The 16,635-nt window shown below is 40.6% G+C and overlaps 2 protein-coding genes across 4 annotated transcripts in view; both read right to left on the reverse strand.

Moving 5' to 3' along the window:
* Positions 1-1,265: 1,265 nt before the first annotated feature.
* The window catches only part of LOC129837175 (RNA-binding motif, single-stranded-interacting protein 3-like), a 243,559-nt gene continuing 228,189 nt past the window's right edge, over positions 1,266-16,635 (reverse strand). The window contains exons 11-14 of one of the 3 annotated variants that reach the window (XM_055903097.1): positions 10,029-10,187; positions 7,117-7,203; positions 4,985-5,094; positions 1,266-1,488 (exon numbers count right to left, since the gene is read on the reverse strand). In XM_055903097.1, the coding sequence (XP_055759072.1) occupies positions 1,485-1,488; positions 4,985-5,094; positions 7,117-7,203; positions 10,029-10,187 (360 nt within the window). In that variant the 3' untranslated portion in view covers positions 1,266-1,484. The remainder of the gene's footprint in view (positions 1,489-4,984; positions 5,095-7,116; positions 7,204-10,028; positions 10,188-16,635) is intronic. The other 2 variants (XM_055903096.1, XM_055903098.1) reach the window with 2 other exon arrangements.
* On the reverse strand, positions 12,124-15,835 carry LOC129837174 (zinc-binding protein A33-like). Its single transcript, XM_055903094.1, has one exon. It carries the CDS (start codon positions 13,902-13,904, stop codon positions 12,300-12,302), a length of 1,605 nt encoding a protein of 534 aa, XP_055759069.1. The 5' UTR covers positions 13,905-15,835; the 3' UTR covers positions 12,124-12,299.

Here is a 16,635-nt window from a genome sequence, read left to right on the forward strand (position 1 = left end):
AAATGGAAAAGTTAAAATATGAAAAAAAAATAATAATCTCTCTATCTACTCCACTGTCTCTACCTGTTTGTTCTTCTGTGGTATAAAAGCTGTTGTCTGTTGGCTGCATTTGATCCACAGCTATAAAAAGACTAAAGAAAATTGTCACCAATTTCTTTAAAACTATTGCTATATTTTGAACACATGTCCCTTTGTACATAGAAACTCTTATCTATATACGTTTTCACTGGAAGTTGACTTTTTGGATGTTTTTGTTTCATTTCTCGTTTTGCGATGAGAGAAGCAAAAGCAGGCAACAAAAAGAAACTGTAGAACTTTGTAAAAAAAAATATTGCAAGTAAAAACACACTAATGCCATGTTAAGTAACCAAAACATTTTTTCATCGATAAACTGCATTTCCCACAATACAGCGGTTCTATATTTTTCTTGTCCCCTCCCACCTACTATCACCATGGAGATTCTCTTCTCCCCCAAAACACAAATGAAAACAAACCACATCATTTAAAATCTTCTTCATACACTTCTCTTTATAACCTGTACATTAACGTCCATAGATCTCGGTTTATCTTGAACCATCTGAAGCCTCTTGATATGCACTCAGTCATTTTATTTTTTACAGATGTTTTAAACAATTTTAGACGAATGAACCGGACGAGTTTCCAACGTCTGAGAAATTAAGGCAAAAAAAAGATTTAACTTTTCTTTTTTTTTGTTCTCTAGAAAACTTTACAATTTTAAATCATGAAAATAATAAAAAATATAGTAGCTTAATAGGAAAGGAAGACAACTGTTTAATTTGTTTGTTTTTTCTCTGTAACTTTGCCTCCTATTAAAAAACTCTCATGATCTGAAAACCTACCTGCACATTCACATGGACTTTTGTCCATTTGTTCCTTTTAAAGTTCTTTATTTTTGTCTGTTCTTTTTATATATGTTTTTCAATTTGTTCTTTTCTTTTTCGAAGGACGACTCCAGTTTCATGCTGGCCGCTCAATAAACTCAATGTCCCATACTGCACCTGTCCATCTTCTGAGACTCTCTCTCTCTCTCTCTCTCTCTCTCTCTCTCTCTCTCTCCTCTCTCTCTCTCATCTCTCTCTCTCTCCTCTCTCTCTCTCTCTCTCTCTCTCTCTCTCCTCTCTCTCTCTCTCTCTCTCTCTCTCTCTCTCTCTCTCTCTCTCTCGTCTCTCTCTCTCTCTCTCTCTCTCTCTCTCTCTCTCTCCTCTCTCCTCTCTCTTTCTCTCCTCTCTCTCTCTCTCTCTCTCTCTCTCTCTCTCTCTCTCTCTCTCTCTCTCTCTCTCTCTTCTCTCTCTCTTCTCTCCATCTCAGGACAGATAAAACAAAGTTTTTTTTTATGCTTGTGCAAATATAAAACGATCTCTCTTTTTCCTCCGTGTGTTCCTCCCTCCATCCCTCCAGTGCTTCAGTGGAGCCCCTGTCTCAGGGCAATGCAGTTACCGGAACAATCGCTCCTCATCCTCCTGTTATCTGACAAAGAGAAAGAAAATACATTTTACATTTTTTATTTAACCTTTAATTTAACAGGAAGTCATCCTGAGACCAAGGTCTCTTTTACAGGTGAGCAACGAATACACATCAATACACACTATACACATCAATACACACTATATACATCAATACACACTACACACATCAATACACACTACACACATCAATATACACTACACACATCAATATACACTATATACATTAATACACACTATATACATTAATACACACTATATACATCAATACACACTACACACATCAATATACACTACACACATCAATATACACTATATACATTAATACACACTATATACATTAATACACACTATATACATTAATACACACTACACACATCAATATACACTACACACATCAATACACACTATACAAATCAATATACACTATACACATTAATACACACTATACACATCAATATACACTACACACATCAATATACACTATGCACATTAATACACACTAAATACATTAATATACACTATATACATTAATATACACTATATACATTAATATACACTATATACATTAATACACACTATACACATCAATATACACTACACACATCAATATACACTATACACATCAATACACACTATATACATTAATATACACTATATACATTAATATACACTATATACATTAATATACACTATATACATTAATACACAATATACACATCAATATACACTATACACATTAATACACACTATATACATTAATACACACTATATACATTAATACACACTATACACATCAATATACACTACACACATCAATATACAATATACACTATACACATCAATATACACTATACACATTAATACACACTATACACATCAATACACACTACACACATCAATATACACTATACACATTAATACACACTATATACATTAATATACACTATATACATTAATATACACTATATACATTAATATACACTATATACATTAATACACAATATACACATCAATATACACTATACACATTAATACACACTATATACATTAATACACACTATATACATTAATACACACTATACACATCAATATACACTACACACATCAATATACAATATACACTAAACACATCAATATACAATATACACATTAATATACACTATATACATCAATGAACACTATATACATGAATATACACTATACACATCAATACACACTATACACATCAATATACACTATATACATCAATATACACTATACAAATCAATACACACTATACACATCAATATACACTATATACACTATATACATCAATATACACTATACACATCAATACACACTATACACATCAATATACACTATATACATCAATGAACACTATATACATGAATATACACTATACACATCAATACACACTATACACATCAATATACACTATATACACTATACACATCAATACACACTATACACATCAATATACACTATATACACTATACACATCAATATACACTATACACATCAGTGTGTGTGTGTGTGTGTGTGTGTGTGTGTGTGTGTGTGTGTGTGTGTGTGTGTGTGTGTGTGTGTGTGTGTGTGTGTGTGTGTGTGTGGAAGTTAACAGGAAGTCATCCTGAGACCAAGGTCTCTTTTACAGGTGAGCAACGAATACACATCAATACACACTATACACATCAATACACACTATATACATCAATACACACTACACACATCAATATACACTACACACATCAATATACACTATATACATTAATACACACTATATACATTAATACACACTATATACATTAATACACACTACACACATCAATATACACTACACACATCAATACACACTATACACATCAATATACACTATACACATTAATACACACTATACACATCAATATACACTACACACATCAATATACACTATGCACATTAATACACACTAAATACATTAATATACACTATATACATTAATATACACTATATACATTAATATACACTATATACATTAATACACACTATACACATCAATATACACTACACACATCAATATACACTATACACATCAATACACACTATATACATTAATATACACTATATACATTAATATACACTATATACATTAATATACACTATATACATTAATACACAATATACACATCAATATACACTATACACATTAATGCACACTATATACATTAATACACACTATATACATTAATACACACTATAACACATCAATATACACTACACACATCAATATACAATATACACTATACACATCAATATACACTATACACATTAATACACACTATACACATCAATACACACTACACACATCAATATACACTATACACATTAATACACACTATATACATTAATATACACTATATACATTAATATACACTATATACATTAATATACACTATATACATTAATACACAATATACACATCAATATACACTATACACATTAATACACACTATATACATTAATACACACTATATACATTAATACACACTATACACATCAATATACACTACACACATCAATATACAATATACACTAAACACATCAATATACAATATACACATTAATATACACTATATACATCAATGAACACTATATACATGAATATACACTATACACATCAATACACACTATACACATCAATATACACTATATACATCAATATACACTATACACATCAATACACACTATACACATCAATATACACTATATACACTATATACATCAATATACACTATACACATCAATACACACTATACACATCAATATACACTATATACATCAATGAACACTATATACATGAATATACACTATACACATCAATACACACTATACACATCAATATACACTATATACACTATACACATCAATACACACTATACACATCAATATACACTATATACACTATACACATCAATATACACTATACACATCAATATACACTATACACATCAGTGTGTGTGTGTGTGTGTGTGTGTGTGTGTGTGTGTGTGTGTGTGTGTGTGTGTGTGTGTGTGTGTGTGTGTGTGTGTGTGTGTGTGTGTGTGTGTGTGTGTGTGTGTGTGGACGTGTTTAACTATTCTTGTAGTCCCCACAAGGTCAAATGCTATTTCTAGGGGGTTTAGAATTAAGTTAAATATTAAGGTTAGGAGCTAGGTTTAGGGTTAGGGTAAGAGTACGGGTTAGGGTTAGGGGTTAGGGAAAATAGGATTTTGAATGGGACTGAATTGTATGTCCCCACAAGGTTAGCTGTACAAGACTGTGTGTGTGTTTACTTAGTCTGTTGGTAGAAGTAGGTAGGTGTGTGTGTGTGTGTGTGTGTGTGTGTGTGCGTGCGTGCGTGCGTGCGTGCGTGTATGTGTGTGAGTGCGCGTGCGTGTGTGTGTGTGTTTACTTAGTCTATTAGTAGAGGCATGCAGGTGTGTGTGTGTGTGTGTGTGTGTGTGTGTGTGTGTGTTTACTTAGTCTGTTGGTAGGAGTAGGCAGGTGAGTCGTTGTCCAGGGGTGGCTGTCCATTAGGGACCTGCGAGGAGGGAGGTACAGTCCGGGGCGAGTCTTCTGTCACCACTGCCTGATAAGAGAAGGAAGAACCAGGAAAAGACACAGGAAACGAGGTCACAGTTATCATAAGTCAGGAAAAGACACAGGAAACGAGGTCACAGTTATCATAAATCAGGAAAAGACACAGGAAACGAGGTCACAGTTATCATAAGTCAGGAAAAGACACAGGAAACGAGGTCACAGTTATCATAAATCAGGAAAAGACACAGGAAACGAGGTCACAGTTATCATAAGTCAGGAAAAGACACAGGAAACGAGGTCACAGTTATCATAAGTCAGGAAAAGACACAGGAAACGAGGTCACAGTTATCATAAGTCAGGAAAAGACACAGGAAACGAGGTCACAGTTATCATAAGTCAGGAAAAGACACAGGAAACGAGGTCACAGTTATCATAAGTCAGGAAAAGACACAGGAAACGAGGTCACAGTTATCTTTAGGGTTGATTCTTGAGATTTGAGATTCACATTAATATCTCAGACTTATTGGGTGAATAATCCAATGATCCCAAATGGAATATACAGTACATTACCCCCCCCCCCCCCGAAAAATACTAACACTTAAATTATAAACTGAGATCTCACAGTCAGGTCACCCAGTGATACAAGTCAGTATTCAACGTCGATCCATGTCTGAGGACGGCGGGAGATAACTTGTAAACCGGACACTAGGGACAACAGTGTACGCTGTTAGCTTCAAGTAGGTTTCGGTTTTACTAGTGCATTGTGGACAGGGATGGCAGATGGGCAGTGGCATGTTTGAACCCAGCGATAGAAACCTGTTTTTTTTTTTTTTTTGTATTAAAGCCAATCCCAAACCTTAATTGGAGTTAATGCCTCTTAAACTTAACCGTAAACACTGCAATATTTTCACGTTTGGACCAACATTGAAATTTGACGTTTTTAGAGAAACATGGATAAACGTCCAATTCTGACGTGAGGCTGTAAGACCTGGTTGGATCTTAATGAGAATTCAGGCCCTTAGTTAAGTGTGGATGTTGTGGGTTTACAGTAAGTACTGCACGGTGCGTATTGTGGGTTTACAGTAAGTACTGCCTGGTGCGTGTTGTGGGTTTACAGTAAGTACTGCCTGGTGCGTGTTGTGGGTTTACAGTAAGTACTGCATGGTGCATGTTGTGGGTTTACAGTAAGTACTGTATGGTGCGTGTTGTGGGTTTACAGTAAGTACTGTATGGTGTGTGTTGTGGGTTTACAGTAAGTACTGCACGGTGCATGTTGTGGGTTTACAGTAAGTACTGCACGGTGCGTGTTGTGGGTTTACAGTAAGTACTGTATGGTACGTGTTGTGGGTTTACAGTAAGTACTGTATGGTGCGTGTTGTGGGTTTACAGTAAGTACTGCACGGTGCATGTTGTGGGTTTACAGTAAGTACTGTATGGTGCGTGTTGTGGGTTTACAGTAAGTACTGCATGGTGCGTGTTGTGGGTTTACAGTAAGTACTGTATGGTGCATGTTGTGGGTTTACAGTAAGTACTGCCTGGTGCGTGTTGTGGGTTTACAGTAAGTACTGCATGGTGCGTGTTGTGGGTTTACAGTAAGTACTGTATGGTGCATGTTGTGGGTTTACAGTAAGTACTGCACGGTGCGTGTTGTGGGTTTACAGTAAGTACTGTATGGTGCATGTTGTGGGTTTACAGTAAGTACTGTATGGTGCGTGTTGTGGGTTTACAGTAAGTACTGTATGGTGTGTGTTGTGGGTTTACAGTAAGTACTGCATGGTGCATGTTGTGGGTTTACAGTAAGTACTGCATGGTGCATGTTGTGGGTTTACAGTAAGTACTGTATGGTACGTGTTGTGGGTTTACAGTAAGTACTGCACGGTGTGTGTTGTGGGTTTACAGTAAGTACTGCATGGTACGTGTTGTGGGTTTACAGTAAGTACTGCACGGTGCGTGTTGTGGGTTTACAGTAAGTACTGCATGGTGCGTGTTGTGGGTTTACAGTAAGTACTGCACGGTGCGTGTTGTGTGTTAGGGTTAGGGTTAGTTCTGCATGGTAAAGAGTGTAACTTACGTCCACTGAGAGGGCGGAGGCTGGCACTGCAGTGTACTGATGAACGTAGGATCCTTGAATAGGAGCAGCTGCTGCAGACATGTACTGCTGTTAGAGAGCAGGAGAAACACCTTTATATTACAGTCATGTAGCAGACAGCCTCATCCTGACTGACTTACAATCACTACATTCATCTACAGATAGCTAGGAGGGACAACCACATATTACAGTCATGTTGCAGACAGCCTCATCCTGACTGACTTACAATCAGTACATTCATCTACAGATAGCTAGGAGGGACAACCACATATTACAGTCATGTTGCAGACAGCCTCATCCTGACTGACTTACAATCAGTACATTCATCTACAGATAGCTAGGTGAGACAACCACATACCACAGTCATAGTCAGTACATTCATCTACAGATAGCTAGGTGGGACTACCTCATATCACAGTCATAGTCAGTACATTAATCTTCAGATAGCTAGGAGGGACAACCACATATCACAGTCATAGTCAGTACATTCATCTACAGATAGCTAGGTGGGACAACCACATATCACAGTCATAGTCAGTACATTCATCTTCAGATAGCTAGGTGGGACAACCACATATCACAGTCATAGTCAGTACATTCATCTACAGATAGCTAGGAGGGACAACCACATATCACAGTCATAGTCAGTACATTCATCTACAGATAGCTAGGAGGGACAACCACATATCACAGTCAGTACATTCATCTACAGATAGCTAGGAGGGACAACCACATATCACAGTCATAGTCAGTACATTCATCTACAGATAGCTAGGAGGGACAACCACATATCACAGTCGTAGTCAGTACATTCATCTACAGATAGCTAGGAGGGACAACCACATATCACAGTCAGTACATTCATCTACAGATAGCTAGGTGGGACAACCACATATCACAGTCATAGTCAGTACATTCATCTACAGATAGCTAGGAGGGACAACCACATATCACAGTCATAGTCAGTACATTCATCTACAGATAGCGAGGTGGGACAACCACATATCACAGTCAGTACATTCATCTACAGATAGCTAGGAGGGACAACCACATATCACAGTCAGTACATTCATCTACAGATAGCTAGGAGGGACAACCACATATCACAGTCATAGTCAGTACATTCATCTACAGATAGCTAGGTGGGACAACCACATATCACAGTCAGTACATTCATCTACGTATAGCTAGGTGGGACAACCACATATCACAGTCATAGTCAGTACATTCATCTACAGATAGCTAGGAGGGACAACCACATATCACAGTCATAGTCAGTACATTCATCTACAGATAGCTAGGAGGGACAACCACATATCACAGTCATAGTCAGTACATTCATCTACAGATAGCTAGGAGGGACAACCACATATCACAGTCATAGTCAGTACATTCATCTACAGATAGCTAGGAGGGACAACCACATATCACAGTCATAGTCAGTACATTCATCTACAGATAGCTAGGAGGGACAACCACATATCACAGTCATAGTCAGTACATTCATCTACAGATAGCTAGGAGGGACAACCACATATCACAGTCATAGTAAAGTACATTCATCTACAGATAGCTAGGAGGGACAACCACATATCACAGTCATAGTCAGTACATTCATCTACAGATAGATAGGAGGGACAACCACATATCACAGTCATAGTAAAGTACATTTGTCCTCAATAAAGTAGTTTTCAGCAAGGTCAGAGTTAGTAAGGGGGGGGGTGGGGTGGGGGTGTTAGTTCACGAAAGGCTTTTATTTGTATTTTTGGTGGGGGGGGGGGGTAAAGTGGGAGTGCAGTGAGATTAGTAGGAGAACAGAGACCTGGAGGAGGGTTGCAGTGAGATTAGTAGGAGAACAGAGACCTGGAGGAGGGTTACAGTGAGATTAGTAGGAGAACAGAGACCTGGAGGGGGTTACAGTGAGATTAGTAGGAGAACAGAGACCTGGAGGGGGTTACAGTGAGATTAGTAGGAGAACAGAGACCTGGAGGGGGGTTACAGTGAGATTAGTAGGAGAACAGAGACCTGGAGGAGGGTTACAGTGAGATTAGTAGGAGAACAGAGACCTGGAGGGGGGTTACAGTGAGATTAGTAGGAGAACAGAGACCTGGAGGGGGTTACAGTGAGATTAGTAGGAGAACAGAGACCTGGAGGGCGTTACAGTGAGATTAGTAGGAGAACAGAGACCTGGAGGGGGGTTACAGTGAGATTAGTAGGAGAACAGAGACCTGGAGGGGGTTTACAGTGAGATTAGTAGGAGAACAGAGACCTGGAGGGGGTTTACAGTGAGATTAGTAGGAGAACAGAGACCTGGAGGGGGGTTACAGTGAGATTAGTAGGAGAACAGAGACCTGGAGGAGGGTTACAGTGAGATTAGTAGGAGAACAGAGACCTGGAGGGGGTTACAGTGAGATTAGTAGGAGAACAGAGACCTGGAGGGGGTTACAGTGAGATTAGTAGGAGAACAGAGACCTGGAGGGGGGTTACAGTGAGATTAGTAGGAGAACAGAGACCTGGAGGAGGGTTGCATGTGAGATTAGTAGGAGAACAGAGACCTGGAGGGGGGTTACAGTGAGATTAGTAGGAGAACAGAGACCTGGAGGGGGTTTACAGTGAGATTAGTAGGAGAACAGAGACCTGGAGGGGGGTTACAGTGAGATTAGTAGGAGAACAGCCTCTAGTAAAGATGAGGTCAGGCCTATTGCCTTGTGAGCAGGAGACGACTGGGAAAGAGTGAGCCAAGGAGGAAAGGAGGAAAAGGAAGGAGTTGAAAATAAATGAATCGAAGGCAGACGTCGGGAGGTTGATGTCGCCAAGTACGATGATCAGTGAGCCATCGTCAGGAAATGAGTTTATCAAGGTGTCAAAGCTTATTAAAATAACTCTAAGGACACCTGGTGGGTGATAGATGACACAGCAGGATTACAGTCAGAGGGACTTACGGTTCCTGTGTTTCCCAGGGACATGTGGTTAATCTGCTGTGTTATAGGAGCCATCATACTGGAGGGCTGCATGGGCATGGAGAGGTCCATAGATGGGGTTATCACAGCACCCTGGTGGATGGAGGGGAGGGAGAGAGAGAGAGAGAGGGAGAGGGAGAGATAGAGATAGAGAGAGAGAGAGAGAGAGAGAGAGAGAGAGAGGAGAGAGAGAGAGAGAGAGAGAGAGGAGAGAGAGGAGAGAGAGAGAGAGAGAGAGAGAGAGAGGAGAGAGAGAGAGAGAGAGAGAGAGAGAGAGAGAGAGAGAGGAGAGAGAGGAGAGAGAGGAGAGAGAGAGAGAGAGAGGGGAGAGAGAGGAGAGAGGAGAGAGAGAGAGAGAGAGAGAGAGAGAGAGGAGAGAGAGAGAGAGAGAGAGAGAGAGAGAGAGGAGAGAGAGGAGAGAGAGAGAGAGAGAGAGAGAGAGAGGAGAGAGAGAGAGAGAGAGAGAGGAGAGAGAGAGAGAGAGAGAGAGAGAGAGAGAGATAATTATGAAAATATGTTCATAGAAACAACATGAGATACTGTATTTAAACTGACTAAATGAGATACTGTATTTAAACTGACTAAATGAGATACTGTATTAAAAACTGTCTAAATGACATGACACATTTACATTTTACACACACATCAGATGGACTCCTTTTAGGTCTAACACTACTGACAGGTCTATCACCACTGACAGGTCTAACACCACTGACAGGTCTATCACTACTGACAGGTCTAACACTACTGACAGGTCTATCACTACTGACAGGTCTATCACTACTGACAGGTCTATCACTACTGACTGGTCTAACAGTACTGACAGGTCTAACAGTACTGACAGGTCTAACAGTACTGACAGGTCTATCACTACTGACAGGTCTATCACTACTGACAGGTCTAACACCACTGACAGGTCTAACACTACTGACAGGTCTATCACTACTGACAGGTCTAACACCACTGACAGGTCTAACACTACTGACAGGTCTAACACTACTGACAGGTCTAACACTACTGACAGGTCTATCACTACTGACAGGTCTAACACTACTGACAGGTCTAACACTACTGACAGGTCTATCACTACTGACAGGTCTATCACTACTGACAGGTCTAACACTACTGACAGGTCTAACACTACTGACAGGTCTAACACTACTGACAGGTCAACACTACTGACAGGTCTATCACTACTGACAGGTCTATCACTACTGACAGGTCTAACACTACTGACAGGTCTATCACTACTGACAGGTCTAACACTACTGACAGGTCTAACACTACTGACAGGTCTAACACCACTGACAGGTCTAACACTACTGACAGGTCTATCTAAGGTCAGTCTACACAGATGTTAACAAATCTTCTGTCCACCACACAGCCTGATCTGACAGAACTCTTCTTCAGATCACAAAGTAGTCACCGCATTAGATTAGATCGTTTTACAGTAAGTTTATTTTTATCAGAAAAAAATATACAGTTTTTCACATAAATGTATTTGCATTCGAAACAAATAACTTTTCTTATGGTGAGATTTTCCAATACAGCACACTCCTCTTGTAAGAATAACAACCATGATTCACCCTGGATAATTGATTCTTAAAGAATGTATTCTTAATTGATTCTTAAACAATGTATTCTTAATTGATTCTTAAACAATGTATTTTTAATTGATTCTTAAAGAATTGATTCTTAATTTATTCTTAAAGAATGTATTCTTAATTGATTCTTAAACAATGTATTCTTAATTGATTCTTAAACAATGTATTCTTAATTGATTCTCAAAGAATGTATTTTTTATTGATTCTTAAAGAATATATTCTTAATTGATTCTTAAACAATGTATTCTTAATTGATTCTAAAAGAATGTATTTTTTATTGATTATTAAGGAATATATTCTTAATTGATTCGTATTCTTAAATGATTCTTAAAGAATGTATTCTTAATTGATTCTTAAACAATGTATTCTTAATTGATTCTTAAAGAATGTATTCTTAATTGATTCTTGAAGAATGTATTCTTAATTGATTCTTAAAAGGGAAGATCATACCGTAGGCATATTTCAGTCGTGTAGTTTCTAGAAATTCTGTGTGTATTATATTAACCCCCAAAATGACCTCCTGATAATGTCCACTGAACTGACACGTTAAACTCGCACGTGCACACACACACACACGCTCACACGCTCACACGCACAGGGATTACTTCACTTTCAGAGACACTTTTGATTGGCAGATCTGAATCCCAGGGTTGTTGCCATTAGCCACATGTCCAATATTAAAGTACGGGAACAGTCTCTCAGTAAATCTGACTTTGAGAGTGTAGATTGGTGTGATGTATCTGGGGTCGTAGAAGGACACCTCCCCTCTGCTGTTGTCCAGCTGCACTCTGATCCTCTGGGGCTTCCTCTTCAGAGCGATGACGTCACCTCCTCCTCCTATGTACTTCCCACTGTGCTGGGATATACACCACATTCCATTCTTCGGTGTCGCATCACGCTCCCGCTTCCTGTCGATGGACTCTTTAGCCACGCCCAACACCCAGTCGGGATGGTCCCCAACCTCCAGCTCCCAGCTGTGTATTCCTGAGCTGAAACCCTCAGAGCCAAGAACATTTGTGTACCTCATAAATCGCTCTGGGTTGTTAACGATCTGCTGGGATGTGCCTGGTCTTCTCACACTGGTCAGATCATCAGTCAGACAGAGACTGGGATGTGCAGTGTTGGGGTCCAGAATCACAGGAGTGTATTTGAGGATCCCCTGCATCTTCTCCCAGACTCTGAACTGTAGGTTTCCCAGGTGTTTGGCCTTGTCTATCAGAGCTCCTGAGACCAGCTGTGGATCCAGTAGTAAGTACTGGGATCTTTCCTTTGTGGTCTTGAAGTTCTGCAGGAACGAGATATCTTCAGCTTTCAGCTCCTCCTCTACGGTTCTGATTGCGTGTGAAAGTGATGATATCTTTCTGCTCACCTCGTCAATCTTCTTCTTCATCGTCTGACTCTTCTGCTCCTCTTCCTCCCTCAGTGCAGCTATCCTGGCTGCCTCTTCATCTCGTAGAAACTGGTGAAGCTTCTCAAACTCCTTGTTAATCTGTTTCTCTGTGTGCTGAGCCTGTCTCTTAATGTGTTCTGCTGTTTTATCACAGGTTAGTTTAACGTCGTTAAAGACCTGTAGGTTCTTCTGTAAGGGCTTCAGGGCAGTGTGAAGTTCCTCCTTAAGATCCCGGACAACCTCATCTACAGGGACACAGTCATGAGATTTATGTGCCTTTGAATCTCGACACACCAAGCAGATAGGCTGTTTATCCTTCAGACAGAAGAGTTTGAATTTCTCACTGTGCAGACTGCAGAGCACCTCAGAGACAGATGAAGCCTCCTGTATCTCAGACCCAGCGGAAGCTCTCTGACTCCCCTCCTGTATCTCAGACCCAGCTGAAGCTCTCTGACTCCCCTCCTGTATCTCAGACCCAGCTGAAGCTCTCTGACTCTCCTCCTGTATCTCAGACCCAGCTGAAGCTCTCTGACTCTCCTCCTGTATCTCAGACCCAGTGGAAGCTCTCCGGCTTCTCTCCTGTAAGAAGGCCTCACATGCGTCATTTAACGCCAGGTTACGAGGAGGTAGAGTCATAGCTATGGGAAATCTTCTCCTACAAACTGGACATTTCCAAGGTTTCTTATCTGCCCAGTATTCCTGCTGACAGACTTTACAGAAGCTGTGGCCACATGCCAGGATGACAGGATCCTTGAAGATGTCACAGCAGATCGGACAGGAGAATCTGTCTTCAGGTAGAGAAGATCCGGACGCCATTATCTCACACCTCTTTACCTCTCCCTCTTCTGTAACAGCTTGTCTTCTTTACTCTCCAACAGCTTCCACTTTTCAAGGGAAAGTAATCCACTCAAATACAGTCCTAAATCCACCCCCCCTCAAAAAAAGGTGAAGCTGCTCTTGGAGATGACAGTTCTGACGATGGTATGTCCTTCTTACCATATGACTCCCCCAAACAGAACCGTTGTGGACCCACCGGAGCGGAACACCGTAGAGATCAGCGTTTAACAGGCGTGACCTGTACTCCGCTTGCCCTCAGAGTTTACAGACAGCCAAGAGTGGTTAGACAGGTCAGTTGTGTGTTTCAGTCAACGCCAACCCAAACCCTGATCAGCCAATCAGCGATGACGTTTGAGGTCATTTACATTTTTTTGGTCATCAAGAAAACGTTTTATCACGCAGGGATAAAAGATTAGTTGAACTTGTGTAGTGGTGTAACTATAGGAGAATGACTGGAATGTAATAGCTGGTTTTATATATAATGACTAAGTTTTTCGGTCAGCACCCCTCAAAACATACAGGGAATGATCACATCTCTGTTGGTACTAGTGACAACAACAAACAGGAACTCCCTGTTGACACCACAGTAAGGTGGGCGGCTTGGTTCTCCTACCCTTGTGGGGACATAAAATCCTCAGAAGTTCCCACATGTACGGTAAAACAAGGAAGATATGCTCTCTGCTGGGGCCATTTCATACGTCCCCATGAGGACAACGGCTATTTTAAGCTTAGGGGTTTGGATTAGGATTAGGGTTACGGTTAGGATTAAAATTAGGGTTAGGGTAAGGGTTAAAATTAGGGTTAGGGTTACAGGTTAGGGTAGGGTTTAGGGTAAGGGTTAAAATTAGGGTTAGGGTTACAGGTTAGGGTAGGGTTTAGGGTAAGGGTTTAGGGGTTAGGTTCAGGGTTACAGGTTAGGGTAAGGTTTAGGGCAAGGGTTTAGTGGTTAGGTTCAGGGTTACAGGTTAGGGTAGGGTTTAGGGTAAGGGTTTAGTGGTTAGGTTCAGGGTTACAGGTTAGGATAAGGTTTAGGGTAAAGGGTTAGCGGGTAGGTTCAGGGTTACAGGTTAGGGTAAGGTTCAGGGTTACAGGTTAGGGTAAGGTTTAGGGTAAAGGGTTAGCGGTTAGGTTCAGGGTTACAGGTTAGGGTAAGGTTTAGGGTAAAGGGTTTAGTGGTTAGGTTCAGGGTTACAGGTTATGGTAAGGTTCAGGGTTACAGGTTAGGGTAAGGTTTAGGGTAAAGGGTTAGTGGTTAGGTTCAGGGTTACAGGTTAGGGTAAGGTTTAGGGTAAGGGTTTAGTGGTTAGGTTCAGGGTTACAGGTTAGGATAAGGTTTAGGGTAAAGGGTTAGCGGGTAGGTTCAGGGTTACAGGTTAGGGTAAGGTTCAGGGTTACAGGTTAGGATAAGGTTTAGGGTAAAGGGTTAGCGGGTAGGTTCAGGGTTACAGGTTAGGGTAAGGTTTAGGGTAAAGGGTTTAGTGGTTAGGTTCAGGGTTACAGGTTATGGTAAGGTTTAGGGTAAAGGGTTAGCGGGTAGGTTCAGGGTTACAGGTTAGGGTAAGGTTCAGGGTTACAGGTTAGGATAAGGTTTAGGGTAAAGGGTTAGCGGGTAGGTTCAGGGTTACAGGTTAGGGTAAGGTTTAGGGTAAAGGGTTTAGTGGTTAGGTTCAGGGTTACAGGTTATGGTAAGGTTTAGGGTAAGGGTTTAGTGGTTAGGTTCAGGGTTACAGGTTAGGATAAGGTTTAGGGTAAAGGGTTAGCAGGTAGGTTCAGGGTTACAGGTTAGGGTAAGGTTTAGGGTAAAGGGTTTAGTGGTTAGGTTCAGGGTTACAGGTTAGGATAAGGGTTATTTTAAGGGTAAGGTTTAGGGTTACGGGTTAGGTTTAGAGTTAGAGTTATAGGTTAGGGAAAATATAATTTTAAATGGAAATAGCTTTTTAGGGTCCCCAGAAGGATAGAAAAACATAAAGTCTGTGTGTGTGTGAGTGTGTGTGTGTGTGTGTGTGTGTGTGTGTGTGTGTGTGAGTGTGTGTGTTTACTTAGTCTATTAGTAGAGGCATACAGGTGTGTGTGTGTGTGTGAGAGAGAGAAATAGAGAATATTACACATAACACCTAGACCAGAGGTAGATCACATGACACCTAGACCAGAGGTAGATCACATGACACCTAGACCAGAGGTAGATCACATGACACCAAGATGAGAGGTAGATCACATGACACCTAGACCAGAGGTAGATCACATGACACCTAGACCAGAGGTAGATCACATGACACCTAGACCAGAGGTAGATCACATGACACCAAGATGAGAGGTAGATCACATGACACCTAGACCACAGGTAGATCACATGACAAGACCAGAGGTAGATCACATGACACCTAGACTAGAGGTAGATCACATGACACCAAGATGAGAGGTAGATCACATGACACCTAGACCAGAGGTAGATCACATGACACCTAGACCAGAGGTAGATCACATAACACCAAGAACAGAGGTAGATCACATGACTAGACCAGAGGAAGATCACATGACACCTAGACCAGAGGAAGTCTCACCAGGCCAGGATCATAGTGGCTGAAGGAAGTCTCACCAGGCCAGGATCATAGTGGCAGAAGGAAGTCTCACCAGGCCAGGATCATAGTGGCTGAAGGAAGTCTCACCAGGCCAGGATCATAGTGGCAGAAGGAAGTCTCACCAGGCCAGG

This window comes from Salvelinus fontinalis, chromosome 38, assembly GCF_029448725.1.
Source record: "Salvelinus fontinalis isolate EN_2023a chromosome 38, ASM2944872v1, whole genome shotgun sequence".
Classification (NCBI taxonomy): Eukaryota; Metazoa; Chordata; class Actinopteri; order Salmoniformes; family Salmonidae; genus Salvelinus; species Salvelinus fontinalis.